This window comes from Triturus cristatus, chromosome 6, assembly GCF_964204655.1.
Source record: "Triturus cristatus chromosome 6, aTriCri1.1, whole genome shotgun sequence".
In the NCBI taxonomy this organism is placed as follows: Eukaryota; Metazoa; Chordata; class Amphibia; order Caudata; family Salamandridae; genus Triturus; species Triturus cristatus.
Window position 1 is genome coordinate 1,483,782,987 of NC_140589.1, and position 20,799 is coordinate 1,483,803,785.

The 20,799-nt window shown below is 43.8% G+C and overlaps 1 protein-coding gene across 2 annotated transcripts in view; it reads right to left on the minus strand.

The window, feature by feature from the left end:
- RTN4 (reticulon 4) overlaps positions 1-20,799 on the minus strand; it is a 232,072-nt gene that overhangs the window by 85,585 nt on the left and 125,688 nt on the right. For both annotated transcript variants that reach the window (XM_085612601.1, XM_085612600.1), the window contains one exon: positions 15,645-15,852. In XM_085612601.1, coding sequence (XP_085468727.1) covers positions 15,645-15,852 — 208 coding nt within the window. The remainder of the gene's footprint in view (positions 1-15,644; positions 15,853-20,799) is intronic.

Sequence of the window (20,799 nt, forward strand, 5' to 3'; positions counted from 1 at the left end):
TTCACAATTTCAATATGGGGAAGTCTCAATGGATGACATGAGGATAAGCTGCTAGGCAGTGCGGCCATGCAGTCAGAAACTACTGACAGTGGTTGGTCCGAAGAGGCAATCAGCACCGGAAAAGATGCAAATAGACAACTTGGAGGGGCAGCAAGAGCCCCGCAACGAGTAATGAAGCGATCTTCAGCTCAGAAGGACAAAGACTGGCATTGAGTGAGGGGATTAACATAGCTTCCATCTGAAGTTCACCATGAACAGTGGATGGCGAAGTAGCTGCAAGTACAAAGGGGCATATTAGCAAGACCGGCGATAAAATTATCGCCGTTTTAGCGGCAGGAAACTGCTGCTAAAACGGCGATAATTTTATCACCGGTCTTGCTAATATGCCCCTAGGTCACTCGCATAAAAAAAGGCCTAGAAATTATACTGCGAACAAATTCACTTTATCCAGAGGGTTTCAGCTCCTTTCCTCACATGTACCTTGCAGCATTTTCAGTCGAGGCAGCTGGGGTCATTTTGCATTTGGCTATCTCTCTCATTTTTAATGCTCAGTGAAAGACACCAATGGCACAAAAAAAACGCAGAATTGCCATCCCTGTGTTGCACACTTGGCTTTTGAAATATCTTGCTTGGAAAGGCGTAAGAAGTGCGGCTGTAGAATTCAATAACATACTGATGGCTTCGTAAGGCCTTCAATTGTAAACTTAGAAAATTGAGGCAAACCTGACGAGTATGTAAGTTTTAAATGTAGTTTGTCAAAAAAGACACTGGAGGCGCAACCTAAGTTATCATGTCATGGGTGGAAGTAGAGGATGAAGTGCAACAGTGGAAGTAAGTAGTAAGTTCAAGAACTAAACAATACTTCGTGTTCTACTAACAGTATAATGACAAAGCCAACAAACAGCCCTGAATTTACTGTGGCAGCACAACTGAACAGGCATTACAACTAATAATTACTGAAACAGTAGGCGTAAATATTGTTTATCACATTTATGTCTACCCTATTGGCTTTGCCAATGCAGAGAAAGAACAAAAAGGGATTGATCTGGAAACCAATTTTGGGGGCAAGTAGGAGAAGGAGAAAGTAAATTGAAAATGGCATGACTATTTCTATTTTGTGATGGTCTTTCACGGGTTCCAATCTGACCTCTTTACGCAAGGAGGAATTAAACCCCACATAGCCAATAGTGTGAAACGAGGGGGTAATTCTTCTCTGGGTGGAGCCAAAACACCAGGATTGGTGACAATATTTATTCTGTCAAACCAGGCTTAAAAAACGAGTGACAATCTTCCGTGACTTCTGTGACTAGTGCTGTCCAACTGAAGACAGACATGGTTGAAGCATACATACAGCACTTCTTCATTCCTCGCCTGAAACCCGGCTAACTGTTGAAATGTTGCTAGCAATCAAAGTTCTCTACATCTGATCGTGCAGCCAAGACAAACTGCAGAGCTGAGAACACGCCCACTCATAGCACTTTCAAATTTTGAACTCTGGGTGTTGGCAGGGCGCCTGATTATTGAAATCGTGGCTCGCAGTCATTCCTTCAGTACATAAGCCTTCCTCGAAGACTGGTGGCGGGCGGTTCAGAACGTAACGTGCACCCTCAAACTACTCACGCTATACATGTGCAATGTTGGTGTATTGGAGGAAAATATAATATTGCATCGTTCAATGGAAGGTACATGCTTAAGAATAAAGTAGCAAGCGGTTAATCCCATTTTTACCGTAACAAGTAAATGAACAAAATGATACTTCCTTGGAGAAGCATCTGATCTTGGGGTACACTCACGTCAGACCTGACCGTTAGATAGATGCATGTGAAAAATTATAACGAAAGCCATAAAGCTACGGTTGCAATGAACAACTTGGTAATCAAAACCTAAATGTTTAAAGAGGGACAGGATTCGAGGCTAGCCAATCAAATCAGAGCTAATTGTTCTTGCGTAGACTTGTCAATTGCATTTTACAAAAGGGTTGTAGGTGTGCCCCCACGTGACCAAAGCAAATGCAGACAAATCAAGGCTTGATACATGCATGGATCCAGGGGAAGCTACTGTAACAAATGAACTCTGGTGCAATTAGGAAGGCTCAGAAAAAAGCAAGTCTCCACTTCCCAGAGTATCTCAAATTATTACAACCTTCATCCGAATGTATACATAGTGCAGCGTGCTTTGAAGATAATGCACCTGTTAAACCAGCAGGCGTAGTTCAAAGCGATCAATCTTATTTTATGCCATACAACTTGTCACTCCAGGAACTGCAACGTTGAACTAAATAATTAACAAAACTTGAAACTTTAAGACTAGAAACCAGCAGTTAGGCACACATGAACGGCTCAGTTCTGAGATGGTCGTTACTGTGCCTTCAGATTTAATAATCTCTTAAATCTGTTACTGTCAGCACTGTTAAAGGCGGTCAAACCGAGGTGTGCCATAGAGGGTAACCCAAAATAACATGAACTCCACATGCCACACCCACTTCTGCACAATCTTAAACAACACAAGCATTGACATAGCCAATAGGTCTCGCTTGTGGGCCCTTATAAGTATTTAGTTATGCAACTGTTGCATGGCTAAACACTTATAAGGTCCCAAAGGCGAGACCTTTTGGCTATGCCAATGCTTGTTTTCTTTCTAATCGCGGCACCGGTGCTTTACTTTTAACATTAAAAGTAAAGCGCGGGTGCCGCGATTATAGCAAAAGTAAAGAAATAGATGTTTGTTTCTATTTCTTTACTTTTGCTATAATCGCGGCACCGGCGCTTTATGTTTAATGTTAAAAGTAAAGCACTGGTGCCGCGATTAGCAAGCTAAAAATGTTACCGCCGGCCACAGCTTGCAGTGCATGTGCGAGAGTGGTGCGCGCGCAGCAGTGATCATGCCATATGGCGCCTCTGCTGGACCGCGTGCCCGCGCACATGCACTGCAAGCTGTAGCATTTTTTGAAAAAGCCCTTACTAAAGTCTCTCCAAGCAGTGCATGCGCGCGGACTCAGCGAGACCTAAAAACGAAAATGATGCACCCACCACTATTGCAGTTTTTAAAAAAAATGCATAATCCGTAGCTGTATCCAGGGCTTTAAGTGGGATGAAAAAACTGGGGGGTCTCTCAAAGGGGTGCGGCCAATGTAATGGAGGGCATGGCTTAAAAGGAAAATTCTACTTACCAGTATGCATCTGTTCTTGGCATGTAGAGCTGTAGATCCACACACTCATGCATAGATCGCCATCTGGTGTTGGGATGGGATGGGATGTTTGCACTTTGTTGTTGTCCTGGAAAGTCTTTGGAAGTCACGGGATAGGTGGCTCCTCCTTTGGACAATAGTGCGCATGGGCATCGACTCCATCGTTGGATTGTTTTTTTGCCAAGAAGGGAAATGGAGTTTTGTAAGAAACAGAAAAGATGTCCATGTAAGTTGTATCTAAATAAGATAATACTGGAACAGATAAAGGTAGCCAGATGCATACTGGTAAGTAGCATTTTCCGTTCGAGGCATATGAGCTGTAGATCACACACTTATGCATAGATTGCATAGCAATACTCCTCCTTAGCGGCGATTACTAGTGTCTGTTGCAGTAGTTTGAAATTGTGTTTTAAGTACAGCTTGGCCCACACTAGCTTGTTGTTTTGCCTGCACATCTACACAATAGTGTTTTGTGAATGTGTGCGGTGTAGACCATGTAGCTGCTCTGCAGATATGATCTAAAGGAATGTTCCCTAAAAATGCCATTGAAGCCCCTATCTTTCGGGTACAGTTGGCATAGATAATGTACGTTTTGCTTTGTGATAGCAAATTTGTATACATTTGACAATCCACCTTGCGATCCTGGATTTTGATATGGGATTGCCTTTACGTGGTGGTGAGAAGGATACAAAGAGCTGTTTTGTGAAAAGGTTTTCTCCTGTCAATATAATAAAGGAATGCTCTTTTTACGTCGTATGAAGAGCTCTATCTGCGACAGTTTGTGGTTGCGAAAAGAATACCGGCAACTCAGACTGATTGAGATGAAAAGGAGAGATAAATTTAGGAAGGAATTTGGGATTTGTCCTGAGAATCACGTTGTTATGATAGAGTTGTAAAAATGGTTCTTGAATAGTTAGAGCTTGTAGCTCGCTGACTCTTCTGAGAAAAGTAATGGCCACAAGGAAAGCGACTTTCCATGTAAGAAATTGTAGTTCGCATTTATGCAGAGGTTCGAATGGAGGGCCATTAGCTTTGTAAGGACAATGTTTAAATTCCACACTGGTGAGGGTGGTACCCTGGGAGGAATGATTCTTTTAAGGCCTTCCATAAATGCTTTAATGGCAGGTACCCTGAATAATGACACGTGTTATCTATTTTGTAAGTAAGCTGCTATGGCAGCGAGGTGTAACCTAATAGATGTGTATGCTTGATTACACCTTTGAATATGTAGTAGGTAACATATGATGTGTTAAATAGACACATCTAAAGGATTGATGCTGTTATTACAGTATATTACAAATCTTTTCCACTTGGGTGCATAGCAGGCTCTAGTGGTGGGGCGTCTAGCCTCTTTGATAACATTCATGCAGTCAGGGGGTAGGTTAAGGTAACCAAATTCTAAGACTTCAGGAGCCCGATCGCTAGGTTGAGCTGTGCTGGGTCCGGGTGTCTGATCTCTCCACGGTTCTGTGGGGAGAGGTGTAGTTTGTGGTGTGGGACTACTGATAGTTCCAGCAGTGCTGTGTACCATGGTTGTCTGGCCCATGCTGGAGCAGCCAGTGAGTGTTGCTGTAGTTTTCACACCGCTAATGGAATGAGTGGGAGAGGCGGAAAAGCGTAGGCAAATCTGCCTGACCAATTCATCCATATCGCATTGCCTTTGGACAATGGGTGTGGATCTGGCGGAGAAGCTTGGGCATTTTGTGTTGAAATGTGTGGCGAAGAGATCTATCTCTGGCTGTTCCCACATTTGGAAATACGGTTGAAGACATTGTGGATGAAGTTCCCACTCGTGAATCTGTTTGACGACTTAACAGATCCGCTATGCTGTTTTGGACTCCTGGAACGTGTTGGGCTAGGAGAAACATGTTTTGAGGAATAGCCCACCTCCATATGCTCTGTGCTAATTGAGAGAGCTGTAGGGAGAGTGTCCAGCCTTGTTTTTGTATATAGTACATTGCTGTCATTGTCGGTGCGGACTAGGACAGCTTTGCCTGATATTTGTTTCTGGAATGATTTTAATGCCAGGAATATTGCTAGTAACTCCAGATGATTGATGTGGAGTACTTTTTGCTGAGGTGTCCATGTGCCTTGCATGGTATGATGTAATAGGGGAGCTCCCCAGCCAGTGAGCGATGAGTCTGCTGTTAGTACAATCTGTGAAACTGGCTCTAAGAACGGTCGCCCTATGGAAAGGTTTTGTGTGTTCCACCACTGCAGAGCGCGATGCGTGCGGCTGTCTACCAACACCAGATCTGTCAGCTGACCCTGAGCCCGGTTCCACTGACGTGCTAAGCATTCCTGTAGGGGACGCATGTGGAGTCTGGCATGAGGTACTATGAAGATGCATGAGGCCATCATCCCTATGAGCTGCATGAACACTCGAGCTGGAAGCGAGTGTTGTGGTTGGAATTTTGTAATGAGACTTTGTATGCTTGCTATCCTGGGTGGACTGGGATATGCAAGGCCTTTTGAGGAGTTTATTGTGGCACCGAGATATTGTTGAATGTGGGACGGTTGTAGGTGAGACTGAGGTTTATGGTGAATTCTAAATCGTGTAGTAGTTGGATTGTGGCGTGTGTGTGATTTACACACTGGCTGTATGACTTGGGAGGACATGAATTTGTCGTCTTCTTAGGTGAGCTGCAACTACTGCTAGACATTTTGCGAAGACTCTGGGTGCTGTGGTGACTGAATGGGAGAACCCTGAATTGGTAATACTGACCGCCCACTACAAATCTGAGATATTTCTTGTGTGCGGGGTGAATGGGAATATGGAAGTAGGCGTCCTTGAGATCTATGGTGCAAAGGAAATCGCCTTGTGAGAACAGAGGAAGGACCTGTTGAAGCGTGACCATGTGAAAATGGTCTGATTATATGGGAAGGTTTAGGGGTCTGAGGTCCAGGATGGGTCTCAGGGTTCCGTCCTTCTTTGGAATGAGTAAGTACAGGGAGTAAACTCCCGTGTTTTGTTGATGCAGGGGAACCGGTTCTATTGCAAGTTTTTGTAGGAGGGAAAGACTTCTTGCTTTAGCAGCGATAAAGGTTCTGTTGACATTGGGCGTTGTCTGGGTGGTATGTTTGGAGGAGTAGAGGTGAGTTCTAGACAGTAACCGGTTTGAATAATTTATCTCACCCACCTGTCGTTAGTGATGTTGTTCCAGACAGGTAGGAATTTATCAGTCTTCCCCCGACCGGAGTGGAATGGTCCGGGGGGAGCGCAGGGAAGTCACTGGGTGGAGGCGGAGCGCGTATTGTTAGTTTTGCCTCTGCCTTAGTTATTATTGCCTCTGTAGCCTCCTCTATGATAACCCCTGGTAAATGTTGTGTGGGTGGGACTTTTGTATGATGTGGAGGGGTTGTAAGAAGAGTATCCTCTGGAGGTGCCCCTATAAGCGGAGCGACGAAATAAACGTCTGAGAGCTTGCGACTGCAAGGCTCCCATTGATTTAGCCGTGTCGGTGTCTTTTTTCATCTTTTCTAGAGATGTATCCACGGCAGGGCCAAACAGATGTTCTTGATCAAAAGGTTGTTTAAGTATGGTATTTTGAACTTCTGGTTTAAACCCTGAAATGCGTAGCCATGCATGTCTATGTAAGAGGACACTTGTATTGATGGTTCGGGAGGCGGTGTCTGCCACATCTAGAGCGAAACGAATGGAGGTGTTTGTTATAAGTTTACCCTCTTGTATGAGGTTGTTGGCTTTTGCCTTGCATTTGTCTGGGAGGTGTTGTAATAGGGTTTCCAACTCAACGTAGTGTGCCCTATCGTATCTAGCCAGCAAAGCTTGTGTGTTGGCGATGCGCCATATGTTGGCTGCCTGTGACGCTGTTCGTTTACCAGAAGCGTCCAGGAGTTTGGACTCCTTGTCAGGAGGGGGAGCATCGCCTGATGTTTGTGAGTTGGCCCGCTTTCTGGCGTTGGACACCACTAAGGAATCCAATATTATTTGTCCCTTGATGTAAACAGGGTCTGCTGGGGCAGATTTATATTTCTTCTCTATTCTGGGGTTAATAACCCTAGCCCTAACCGGATCTTTGAACACCTCCGGTGCATGTTTAATTACCCCTTTTAACATAGGGAGAACAGTAGTGGACCGTTGTGATGTATCAAATGTGTCCATTAGAAAGTCCTCCTCCACAGGGTCTATATATATATATAGAGCTACCCCGTGGTATTGTGCAAATCTGAACGAGCTGGGTGAACCCTAAAGTATCCTCTGGGGGAGAAGGTCTAGAGGGATAAATGTCCTCTTGTGGCACATCAGGGACATCTGGTGTGCCATAATTGTCCCATGGGTCGCCTGGGGTGGAAGGCTGACTAGGATCCCCTAATGGTTCGTTGTCTGCACCGTCCCTCCCGTCCCCAAAAGTGTCATAATCGTCCTGAGGTGGAGTAGATGGTGAGGGGAGTGGAGATGGAGTAGGGGAGGGGTGTGGAGGGGGAGGTGGAGGAAGAGGAGGTGGAGGTGGAGAAGGTACTCTGAGAGGAGATGTTGCAATGTCTCTCTTCTTTGGTGGAGATGGAGCTGGTGCAGGCATGTCCATTGTTCTCTTCTTGGAGCTGAGAATTAGTGGACCTGTTTTGGGGTCTTTAAGAAGAGTTTTTTGTGTTGGATTCGGTCGAAAAAGCTCTTCTTGTGGAGGTTGGTCTTTTGATGCCGATTTTTTCGGTTCCGAAGGTTTGCGTGGTGCCGAATCTGGAGCAGAGGCTTGGCATCGTGAGATTTCTTAATTTCTGAAGGAGCCTGTGGAACCAGTTGTTTTTTCGGTTCAGAGTGTTTTTTTGGTTCTGTAGGTTAGAACCTGGACTCTTTGGAAATGGCTTTTTACTCTGTTCCGATGACTTTTTCTGAGTCGAGGGGTCAGTACCAGTAGGTTTCGGTGCCAAGTGCGTCAATTTGGAGTCAGTGGACGGCACGGAGTGGGACGACAGTTTCTTTTTGGATGCCGGAGATTGGGTTTCGGCACCGACGGCAGGCTGACTCGATCCAGAGTGGCCTGAAGGCTTATGTGTGGACTTCTTTGTCGGGCCCGAAGGCGGGACGTGGGAAGTCTTGTCCTGGTGTGCACCTAGGCCCGAAGGTGAAGGTGTTACCCAAGACTTTATCAGGGGTGGGGAAGGGGATCGGGGTCGACGTCACTACTTACGACACGCTGCCCTGGGGTGATATCTTCGATGTCAGAGTCGTTGGCTTTGGAAGCGCTGACGAGGCCTTCTTCGACCCGCTCCTGCTCTGGTATATCGATGCCCTCCTGGAAGTTGTTGTCGGGAATGGATGTCGACGATCGAGCCATGCTTCTTCGAGCTCGACGATCCCGGATCATTTTCTTGGGAGCGGAAAGAGGCACAAGCTGGGCAGTCTCTGGCCTCGTGCTCCGGTGAAAGGCAGAGGTTACACACCTCAAGTAGATCTGTGTGTGGAAACTTGGATCCACATTGAGGACACTTTTTAAAAGGAGTCCTTTCCATGAGCCAAATGTAATGGCGTAGGTAGGCCCAAAGGCCTTCTTCGACGACCGGAATCGAAGACTTCAATGTAGAGATGTCGTCGAGTAGGGAACGCGTTCGGAACAATACCGGAGAAAAGGGTGAAGGATTGCGCGTCGAAAGTTGGATCGTTAACAGCACCGAACTGGAGTGTGATAAACACATCCGAGCCAGATGGCGGAAAAAAACAATCTAACAGTGGAGTCGGTGTCCATGCGCACTATTGTCCAAAGGAGGAGCCACCTATCCCGTGACTTCCAAAGACTTTCCAGGACCACAACAAAGTGCAAACATCCAGGCCCAACACCAGATGGCGATCTATGCATAAGTGTGTGATCTACAGCTCATATGCCTCGAACACATGTGTTCTAAAAATCTGTGGTTAGCATTATGTGCCACCCGACTTATTTTGCCGTTTCTGTCATTGCATCCAGATATAAGATACATAACACCTACAACAAGTCAGGACAATTGGTTGTTAGTTGCATAAGATAAAAGGCAGCAACTATGGCTTGTCTATAATACTGAAAAGGATTCCACTTAAAGCCCTGGTGACACCACGGCAATGTTGCTGCTCCTGATTTTCAAAAAGAGAAGGGAAATCCAGAGAGAAAATGACTTGCTTTAAAGGATTTCCCTTCCCCTACAAAGCTCACCTGGCATGACGTCATGCTGTAACTTCTCCACTCCTGAGATGTGAGCAGTGTGAGCAGCTCACATGATGTGCGTGATGTCTCGAAACTAGTCTCTATCGGGCTCTGTTTTGTGCCCTGACAGCGCGGGTGCCATAAAGATCTTGTATTTGCAACAGTTTGAGCTATTGGCATTGTAAATGACAATGCCTTTTATTTGTGGGTTTACAAAACCTGCAGGCAGTTTTTACGCACCGCTTGCAGGTTTTGTAAACGCATAAATAAAAGGCATTATCATTTACAATTACCTCAAACTCTCACAAATGCGAGACCTATTGCATTGCAAATGCTGGATTCCTTTTGTTAGTGAGCGTCGACAAACCACTATTTGGCGTCCTCTTGTGACGTCGATGTGCTTCCTCCGGAAGCTCCCACCTTCGGTTGCCATTTTCTGATTCTCCCAACTCCCCACCCCCCCCCCCCAGTCTCATCTTTCTTGGTGAAGGAGGGTGGGTGTGCTAGTGAATCCAGAAAATCCTCAAGCTGCAACACTACACCAACAGGTAAGAAACTATACATTGTGCAGTGTGAATCTTTTCTGGATTCACATGCTGTGCATAGATTTTGTAGCAGTTTGTTAGTTCTGTGGTGGCTGGATCGAAGAGGAGCGTTGGTTTGTGAACAGATGTTGCAAGACATTTTGTCCTAGTTGTGCTTAGTTATTCATTTGGATGTCCACGCAGTAGTGTTTCATGAATGTGTGCACTGAAGACCATGTTGCCACCCTGCAAATGTCTTGAATTGGAGTATTGGCTAGAAAGGCGATCGTTGCCCCTTTCCTTTTTGCTGAGTGAGCCCGTGGAGCTTTTTGTAATGTTTGTCCTGCTTGTTTGTGGCACAACTGTATGGCTTGTGCAATCAATCTTGCAATTGTGTTCTTGTTTACTGGTCTTTCCAAGAAACTGTTTGCAATAGATACAAAGTTGTTTTGTCTTTCTGTATTCCTTTGTCTTTTCAATGTAACACAGGACTGCTCTTCTAGCGTCAAGAGTGTGCAATGCCCTTTCTGCTTGTGTCTTTGGATTCTGGAAGAAACTTGGTATTTATATAAACTGGTTTCTGTGGAATCGTAATTCCACCTTTGGCAAGAAATGTGGATCTGTTCTCATGACCATTTGGTCATTATGTATTTGGAAGTAGGGTTCCTGTAATGTTAGTGCCTGCAACTCACAAACTCTACGTAATGATGTTATTGCTACTAAAAAGGCTGTCTTTAGTATGAGAATTTGTGGCATCACCTTGTGGTGGCTCGAATGGTGCTTTCATCAGCTGAGCAAGTGCTATATTAAGGTTCCATGTGGGTGTTGGCACTGTCTTTGGTGGGGCGATTCTTTTTGCTCCTTCTAGAAACCTTTTGACCACGTGAGAAGTGCAGAAGCTCTTTCCTGTGTGTCCTCTTGTATATGCTACAATTGCTGCTAAGTGCACTTTCAGTGATGTGTAGGTTAGTTTACTATGCAATAGATACGTTAAGTACTTTAAAACTATATTTTCCTTTGTGTTTATTGGGAAAGACCTTCTTCCAGGCACCATAGAGTAACTTTTCCATTTTGCCTTGTAACCTTTCCTAGTGGCCAGCTTTCTCACTTTCCTTAGGACTGCCATTGTGCTTTCTGGTACTTTAGGTGCGTAAATTCTATGTCCTCAGGAGCCATGCAGCGAGGTTCAGGCTTTCCGGTTCTGGGTGCAGCACTCTTCCCACTTGAATGGTTAAGTTTTGTCGGTTTGGCAATTTGTGAATTGACCCTTGAGATATCTCCAGTTCTGCCTCACCCATTGTGGGGCAATGAGAATCATTTATCAAGTGGATGATCTTGTATTTGTTGATCTCTTTGTGGAGTAGTGGTATCGGGGGATAAGCAGAAGCAAATATCCCTCACCTGTTAATCCATAGCGCATTCCCTAGGGACGGATTGCATGGTTGCCTGGATGCGAAGCATTGGCGTTATGCATTTTGGGGTGTTGCAAAAAGGTCAACCTCTGGAGTTCCCCATTTGTGAAAAAGTTTGTTGAGTCGGTATTGATTCATCTCCCACTCGTTGGATGACGAAGCTTGTTTGCTCAGTCTGTCTGCTTCTACATTGTCCTTTCCTGGCAGGTGGATTGCTATTATGTTTATATTCCATGGGATTGCCCACGTCTAGAGTTGCTAAGCTAGAGTCGAAAGTGCCACTGAATGCGTCCCCCTTGTTTGTTTATGTAAATCATGGTGGTTGTGTTGTCCGTTTGTATTAGAATTGTTTTCCCGTATAGCTCTTTTTTAAAGTCTTTTAAGGCTAAGAACACAGTCTTTAATTCTAGGATGTTGATGTGCTGTAGAGCTTGCTGCTGTGTCCACAGTCCCCTCACTTTGAGGTTGTTCAAGGGAGCTCCCCATCCCATCTGTGAGGAATCTGTTACGGTCACTGTTGGGGAGTTGGTTGCGTGAAAGGTCTCCCTGTGAAATGATCTTTGTTCCACCATGCTATTTCCTCCTGTATTTTTTGTGTGACAACTACTGTTGCTTGTGACCATTGTGCTTGAAGCCATTCTTGGAATGGTCTCATGCGTCGGTGAATGTTTGGGATTAAGTGAAAGCGTGAAGCCATCATCCCTAGTCACTTCCCAACAGTCCTCACTGTCAGAGCTTGCCCCTTACGGTATAGCTGTGTCTCCTTCAGTAGAGCTATTGTTCGTTTCTCACTTGGGAACACTTTTCCCACTAGTGCATTTATTCTCGCCCCCAAGAACAGTTTTTCTTGTTCTGGCTCTGAGGAAGATTTCTCTCAAGTGTATGGAAAAGCTGAGCTGGAATAGTGGATCTATTACTTGGTGTATATGCTGTTTGCAGACTCTGTACGAGTTTACCCTTACTAAATATGTTGTCTAAGTACGGGTATACATGGGTACCAGGTCTTCTTAAGTGTACGGCTACTGCTTCTAGACACTTTGTGAACACATTTAGACCAAAGGCTAGCACTTGGAATTAGTAGTGCGCGTCTTTGACCACAATTATTTAAAGCCTTTTGTGTCTGTTAATGGAGATGTGCAAATAGGCATCCTTTAAGTCTATAGTAGCCATGTAGTCCCCTTTTTGCAACTGAGTCGTCACCTCTTGCTGGGTCGTCATCTTGAACTTTTCAGTCTTTATGAACTTACTGAGGAATCTGATATCCAAGATAGTACGCGAATCAGAAAGCACCTAGAGTAATCTTCTTTGTTTCTTTCCTTGTGTAGTACATGTTTTATAGCTTCTTTCGCTTGTAGTTCTTGTACTTCTTGGAGTAACGGAGTAGTTTCTCCTTTAGAACGTACTTTCCTCCTTGGGCTTTTGTTTGGAGTAGTTCTATGCAGTAGCCATACTGTATTATGTTGAAGAACCATCTGCCTAAAGTGATTTTTTGGGGGGAGGAAGTTCTTTGGTCTGCCCCCTACTGGTGTAAAATGTTGGAGGGACTGTTTGTTTAATGTCTTTGTCTCCTTGCGTGCACACTCCGTGATGTTTCTGGTGTGTGTTGTGTTTGGAATGCAGTAACTTAGATGCTGTGGGTGCTCCCCCTCTTTGTGGTAGTCCTATTCCACATGGGTGTCCTCGAAAAGATGGTCTTCCTTGTTGGTGTTGCCAATTTTGTTGCGGTCCTTATTGTTTCCCTTGGTTTACCCCTAGGTAACCTTGCTGGTATGTTTGATGCAAAGTTGTGGGGGTGATGGTTCCCTCTACCTGCTGGCCTCCTTGAGGGGGTGGTTCTTCTACGCATGCCACCTCAATCGTAGAACCCCCCACAGATCTTTCGGTTTCGTTGACTTTAATAGGTTCATCGTACCGTCCACAACGCTTCAAAAGAGCTGGTCCCCATTGAACGGTGAGTTCAGTATGTTGTTCTGCACCTCTGGATCGAATCCTGAGATCTGCAGCCATGCGTGCCTTCTTTCTGCAATGCTTATCATCATCTTTAACTGCTTGATGTAGGGCAGATTTTAAGAATGTATTTGCTATATTTTCCCCCTCTTCTACCAATGGCCTGCTCTCTTTTGGTATTGTTCCGGTAGGTGTTTCAGTAGATCCCCTACCTCCTTCCAGTAACCAATTGATGTGGAAGCCGGATATCGTTTTATGGTGGAATTGTGTGTTTTTCCTTATGACCACCCTGTCGGTCTACTCTGAATGTAGTGCATCATGACGAGTGGCTATGCGACTGTATCCCAGATTGTAACGGAAGAGAATGGGAGCTGTGGCAGGGAAAAGACAGCAGTTATAAAGTATTAGTTGGTTGGCTGGGAGTGGGAAGCTATCGCCAATAGCCTTTGGTCAAAAGCTCAAAACATGCCTGTGTAAAGAAGAGTGACTATGACCAACAGTTCTCCTTATTGGGGGGTGGAGGACAGGGTGCATCCAAGATAATGGGTGGAAATGTTATCAACAGTTACAATATCAAGACAAAGACGTATGGAAGGGCTCATTCTCTACTCCTCTCCACAGTTGAGTGTGGGAGTCAAGAACAAGCATTAGTATTCTTTGCAACTTTATGTGGGATCTAGATTGGTTCCTCTGATTGTTGCTAGTCAATTCTGCCACCATTTTAAGCAGTTCAGTCAAATTGTTTACCCAAAAAAAAAAATCAAAAATGATAAATGGGCAGTCCATGGGGGCTGTTCTCACATGGAGTTGGAGGGTGGATTTTGTGCCGACTTCAAGGGAGTTTCAATCTGCTCATCATTTCCATGAGATACAATGCCAAGCTAACCAGGAACCTTTCAAAATCCTCGAGGACTGTGTACTTCAAAGACTGTCTATTATGGTCCACATTGTGGAGGGGTTCAAGCAAGTAAAAAGCATGGGTCTAGGAGTTAGAAAGGCATTATGCTTTGCGTCAGTCTCCAGAGAAAAGTCAGATGAGATCTGCATTTTATATTTTATTGCCATCCAGCAGGAACGACCAACTCCATTTCTATTGTGAATGACGTTAAAGACTGTAGATGCAGAGAGAAAATGCAGAACTAGCATACTGGAAAAGCCGATACATCTGTGTTTTGGGTGGCTTGAGGGCTTAGTTTGGAATATGTGCCTTGTTTATTCTATCCATCTTTTCGCATTGCTTCAAGAGTAAAAGACAGCAAAACGTTGAGGGATTTAGCCTGACTCCTTACGTGATTTGCACTGGGAAGTGTAATCTTTAGGAACAACTATATCACAATTCAAATAGCTGCAGCATACAGCATGCTTATCCACCTGTAGGCTTGACCATCACCAATTCATAGAAGCGATGCCCAAGCCAGAAAGATATTTAGGAGGATCTTACATGGGCTGAATTACAAATCTAGTGCAGAAAATACAGCCCTACAAGAGTAATTGTGATTGCATTTATATAGCGCTTACTACCACTGACGAGGCGTCAAAGCACTTTTCGGCGAGTAGTTCACTACTCCGGAACCCATAAAGGATTAGTGGTCAATTAATATCGGGAAAATATTAAAGTAATTTGAGCGGTGGATATGTCAGTTATTTGGATTGAGAACGATAGTGGAGGGATAGAGAAGGGAAAAAGGTTTGCATTTGTGGTTGAAGTAGCAGTTGTAGATCTGTGTACTACACCCAGAAACAGTGCTTTCAACAGACCATAGATCTCGGATACTTGAAGGCAAATACTGACAAAGGAGCCCACGGTCTGCACCCATAACTACCAACAGATAATTAATCACCTTAAATAACAGAGGCAAGCCTTAACAGGATAGTAGTCCTTGAAGTAAACATTGCTCTGCTTGAAGGCAAAGTAGAGTATGTGCTGGGCAAAAGCGCTAGTCAAATAAAGGAAGATAAAAAACACGTCAAAAATATCTGTGGCTAATGTCCAAATTTAAATGAACACTGGAAAAGACACAGCGCAATTTAGACCCACTGGGGGGGTAAAGAAGAATGGGCCAGTGAAGTGCGCAAGAGGCGTGCTGATCATCTCAAAGCCCTGCAAACTACTAATGCATAAGTAGGAGTATGGGCACACAGTGGTACGAACACAATGGTAGAGTATAGGGAGAAATTAGATGTCAAAATAGGTCACTTTATGTAATTGACTACAATTCCAGTAGTAAAACATAATTACCAGGATATGATTTTCCTGATGCCTGTCCGTTTTATAACAATTTGAATGCTCTACCTATTAAACGTCCAACATAAATCACTCCTGTTAGCTTTACTTTAAAATGTTGCTACTAACAATACTAATCAAAACCGTACACCAAAAACAAAGTACCTTTATTTTCACACCTGTGATACTTGAACAACATTTCAAGGCTCTTACCTGAATGGATGACCATCATCGGATTTCTGGATAGCCTGGAAAACTCCTTTGTACATTCTGTAGCTGATTGTAACAGAAAGCAGAGCTAAAGCAATGTATGCCGACACACTCACGATGCTAAAGACTGTCAAAGACAGCAGAAGAAATAAACTGGCTCCAAACACCACTCCAGATTTCTTGATATCTCGCCAGTAAAGAAGGTCAACAACTGAAAAAAAAGATTAGATTTCTGTTTAGAAAATGGGAAAATTGCTCAAGTCATAAAAACAATTGCCATGCTTTAGCATTTTGCTAGTCTCTTCTCTTCAAACTAAAGTAATCCCCGTTTTAACACAGTCAATTCTTTCTTGGGTAATTTTAAAAGCAGTTAGTTGTTCCTAAGCTCCATTTTGCTACCTTGTGTGGTCTCCACCAATAAAATCACTTCTTGTGTTGTAGACAAAGCACCGGAAGTGAGCTATAACATTGTGATACATCTGTTATAGCTGGTGAATCACAATGGCAAATTCTCAAAAGAAATTCTTAACTGGAAGATCAATCAAGAAATCAAATCCATTTTGTTCATACTACTGCACCATCAAGCCCAGGAAATGCAACCCAACTGCCAAAATTCCATCAAACTGTGCCTGTCCAATCTCCAGTGATCGCTTTTTGATGATGTATAACCACGCGCAACTGTCAGGACAACGGAAATCAATTATAGATCTAGCTAATCTTTTCCTTATTTGCTTAAGTGTTTCTACATTATTATATGATCATTTTGGACAGGTCCAATGCTGAATTAATATTGACATTCCTACCAGCACTCACCCAATAAACTCCCAAAACACTATTTTGTTTAACTTTGAATACATACTTTACATCTCTAGATCCAATGTAAGCTATGGGAACAGCAATTATCTGAGAACCTATAAAGGAAGTGACATTTTAAGTGTTAAGAGCACTGCCACAAATCTTAAAATCACAGGACTAGTTGCCACCATAATAGGCGTAAAGAAATGTACAATGAAGCACAAGGCACTGAAAAGTAAAATGGTTTACATTATCAAAAAAAAAAAAAAAAAAAAAGGAGGTAGTAAAAATAAATAAAATATTTGTTTTATCATTTGAGAAGGTGGTGCAACCAAACTATTTTGCCCAGTGGTAGAAGATCAGTAGAAAGTTTAATAAGCATAGGAAAAGCCATTACGGCGGACGTTTGCTACCAGCCTTTTGGCTTCGACAGTGCTCGATTTGTTTAGTCATGGCTTTGGCCAAATGTTATTACTGGCCCTCGTCAATCTAAAAACTATTTTTAGTCCCAAAAAGCGCATGCAGCAATAGTACTCAAGGTCACGGTAGAAAAATTCTTAGTGAGTGGCTGTGCTCCTGGTGATAGGAAAAAACGTCATCATGCACGCTGAAGCTAGACAATAGAGGGCGGAAGAAAAATATGAATGACAATTACAGATCAATGACTCAAGAGAGCTGAGCTGGCTGAAAGCCCCTAAAAGCATATTCAATATATACTTGTAATAAAAATCAACAGGTCTTGAATAACGCCAGACCGAACAAGCATTTGCAATGCAATCGGTCTTGCATTTACGAGAGTTTGAGCTACTGGCATTGTGAATGTCAGTGCCTTTTATTTATGTGTTGTTTTTAAAACAGATAAATAGCTTAAACTCTCGCAAATGCAAGACCTATTGCATGCAAATACATGCGTGCTATAATATATATATTTTTTAAAGTTTCAGGAGACAGCATTCTTCCTGACAGCAGCAGGCAGGACCAAGCTATTTGAGAAAATAGTGCTCAAAGGCTGTAATTAAAGCCTACCGAGTAACAACACATGTAACAGGGGGTGTCGCCATGGGAGGTTACAAAATGAGACAAGGCAGAACTAAGGAGGGACTACTAAGCCTATTGACCAATGAACAGCCACAGTTTAAAGTAGACAACGACAAGCCAAAGAAAATTATGGGCGGAGAGTGGGCAGAGCTTCAAGTCCCTACCTGAATACAGCATGCCTTGCAGCGCAGCGAATGCGCTGCCCAGGCTCGACCTAAAAACCACTGTGCTATATCTAGGTTTAACATATATATACATATATAAACCTTTTTTAAGGCAAATGCAGCAAATTGCTTGCATCAGCCTAAAAGAGGCAGGAGTTAATATTAAAAGCCCAGCCACACTTGAAGTACCAAGTCAGAGAAGCTGAGACAGTAAACAAAACTAGTTTCAGGATCTTATGATCTAGGCTACCTTCACCATATAAACAATGAAAAGAAGCTGTAGCATCAGTTTGCTGAACCCTCTAGGTTGGCGTTTGCAGTAAACACCAAAACTAGAGTGTGTAGAGAAAAAAAAACTGGATACTATCCAGTGAGTAACACTCAACCCCTGGGAAATTATGGCAAAAAGCGTACCAGACTTAAATACAAAAGTACTACCGCTTAAACACCACATTAATTATGGTGGTTTTTTGAGACAATGCATCTTCTGAATGAGACCAGATGAAAGTACACTTTTTGTCCCCATAGACATGTTAATTCCCACTGGCTTCCACTACAGCACTTCTGAAAAGCCGTCCACCAACGGTCACAGCGTTGTTAAATTAATGATAGTCAAGATATAAAGGGGGGCAGACAGTGGTGGATCGCTCTTATGGGCAGCAGGACTCTGCCCTTCTTGTTTCTGACTCTTATTATACCAGTAGTGAACAATAACCCATTGTTGACTACTGATTTGCAGCCTGGCTGGTGCAGGCGCACAGAGGTATCTCCACCAACCATATGAGAAAAATTCCGGAGCTGAGGAAGTTCTAGAGATGGCCTCAAGGGCCTGCCATGCCTCAGGGGCTTACCATTGGTGATTTGCTGCAGTGACACTGATAGAGGTAACCCTAGGGGCTTTAGACTTAAGCCCTGAAGTGACAGGAAATACTAAAGCAGACTGTCACCTCGTCCTCTACCATCTAGTCCGAAGGTGGGGGGTTCAGGTGCCTCACTGCCCCCCACCCCTCCATCCCCCATCATGACGAGATGGGAAAGGGCGAGGAACGCATGTGGTATTTGTACAACGTAAAACTAGCTGAAAAGAAGCACAGGCTTTGAAAGGCAAGAATACAGCCCACAAGCGATAAGAGAACTTGTATTGCTACTGCACTGTGATATAGTGCGATTTAAAGAGGTGAAAATGCAAGAACAAAGAATGTTGGAGTCTATGCATCACTGCACAGACTCAAGATTGCAGTTTACTGCTTGTGTGCTTGAGGAGGGAGAAAGTTTCAAAACTTCCCAGAGGATCTACCCAGCACTAGCAACTTAAGCAGACCAGCACAGGCAACCAAGTAAGAACAAGCACTTGCAATGCAATAGGTCTTGTATTTACGAGAGTTTAAGCTATTGGCATTGTAAATGACAATGCCTTTTATTTATGCTTTAAAAACCAACACATAAATAAAAGACATTGTCGTTTACAATGCCAATAGCTCAAACTCGCCTAAAATCGAGACCTATTGCATTGCAAATGCTTTTTTTCACTCCCTAAGATTGCCCCCAAGCCCCACCCATCATGCGAGGGAGGGAGGATGCCAATAGAGGAGGCGAGCGCAGTCTGGCTGAGAGAAGGAAGTGGGCAGCGAAGAAGCCAAAGCATGTTGATAGCAGCAGCTGTTGCTGGTTCAGTGCGGTGTCCCTGAAGCGGGCGTAGGGCTTATTATGAAAGTTGAAAGAAAAAAAAAAAGTGCGGATCCCGCTTCTGGGACACCACGCTCAGTATTTATGTTAATAATAAAAAAAAAAAATTAACCGGGCCGGTGTCCCTGAAGCGGGTGCCACGCTCAGCACGCAAATACAAAACAAAAGCAGCGGCCACTGTCCCCAGTGTCAAACATAATAGTGCTCACCTACTTATAATGCAGACCGTGTAACGAGCGAAGTTAAAGTTTGTCGTTATGGGCGGTAACAAATGCAGACAAGGAGGTACCAAGGAGGGACTAACCAGCCTTTTTACGAATCAGAAGCCAGCATTTAAGAATTACAATGACACAAGCCGATGACAAATATGGGAGGAGAGTGAGCGGGGCTTCCACTGCATACTATATTACAGCATGCCTCGCAGAGCGAGCAGTGCATGCGTGCTGCCTGCCGCTATGCTAGGCCTAAAAAAGAAAATGTATGTGAGCATGTCAGTATGTGTGAAGGGGGAGTGAAGGAGAGTAAGTAAAAGTGTTCAACAGTCTAACTGTGAATGAGAATTAGTGACAAACACAAAGCTAGAAAAAGTGAGTGTGTGCAAGTGAGTGAGAATGAATGAGGGTAAGGGAGAAAATGGAAGTGAACGGAAGTGTGTGTGTGAGAGCATGTGCATGAGTGACTGATGGGGGTAAGTGAATAAGTGAGAGTGACTAACAAGGAGTGGGTGTATATGAAAGTGTGTGTTGCGCTTTTTAGTCTTCCGCTGGCCCTGGCACACTGGAGGTAATTCTTGGCCTACAGAGGCACTGATGGACAAAAACTAACATACCAGAGGTAATTCTTTGCATTAAGGGCACGCCACTGGAATCATGCGATTGTGTGGCTGCTACGTTTTCCGCATTGTCATATTAGCTGCATTTGCCACATAATGCATCAGATGCTGCATAATCTACTGTTTAACCCAAAAACCGTTTATGGTACAAAGGTTACTAAAAACTCGCCGCAACACATGTTGCAGTGCAGTGGAAGGCCCTTTGCAAAGGTTGACTGGTCACCTTTATGTTGCCTATTGCTATATTTGAGTGCTAAACTGGTACAAACGAGGTGCAACCAATGCCCAGACAGTGCTCATAAGTGTAAAAATGACAAAATAATGTAGTACTATTACGACAAAATTTGCAGCATTATGCCACATAATTTCCCCATTCTTGACGCACAATTTACTCTACCCTGCTGCATAACTTAGCCTTCCCTTGCCACATAATTCTAGTGGGAAAGATTAAGGGGTCCCCAGGTAAAATGCTGGCACATTAACAGATACGGAAAACAGTGGCTCACAATGAATTTTCCAAAAACAGTAGTATATATGGTGGATGTCGGATTTAGCCACTAATGTACATTTTATCACATATGGAAACAAGCATGGCCAACAGTGGCGTAATTAACATTCGTTACAGTACAATACTTCAAGATAT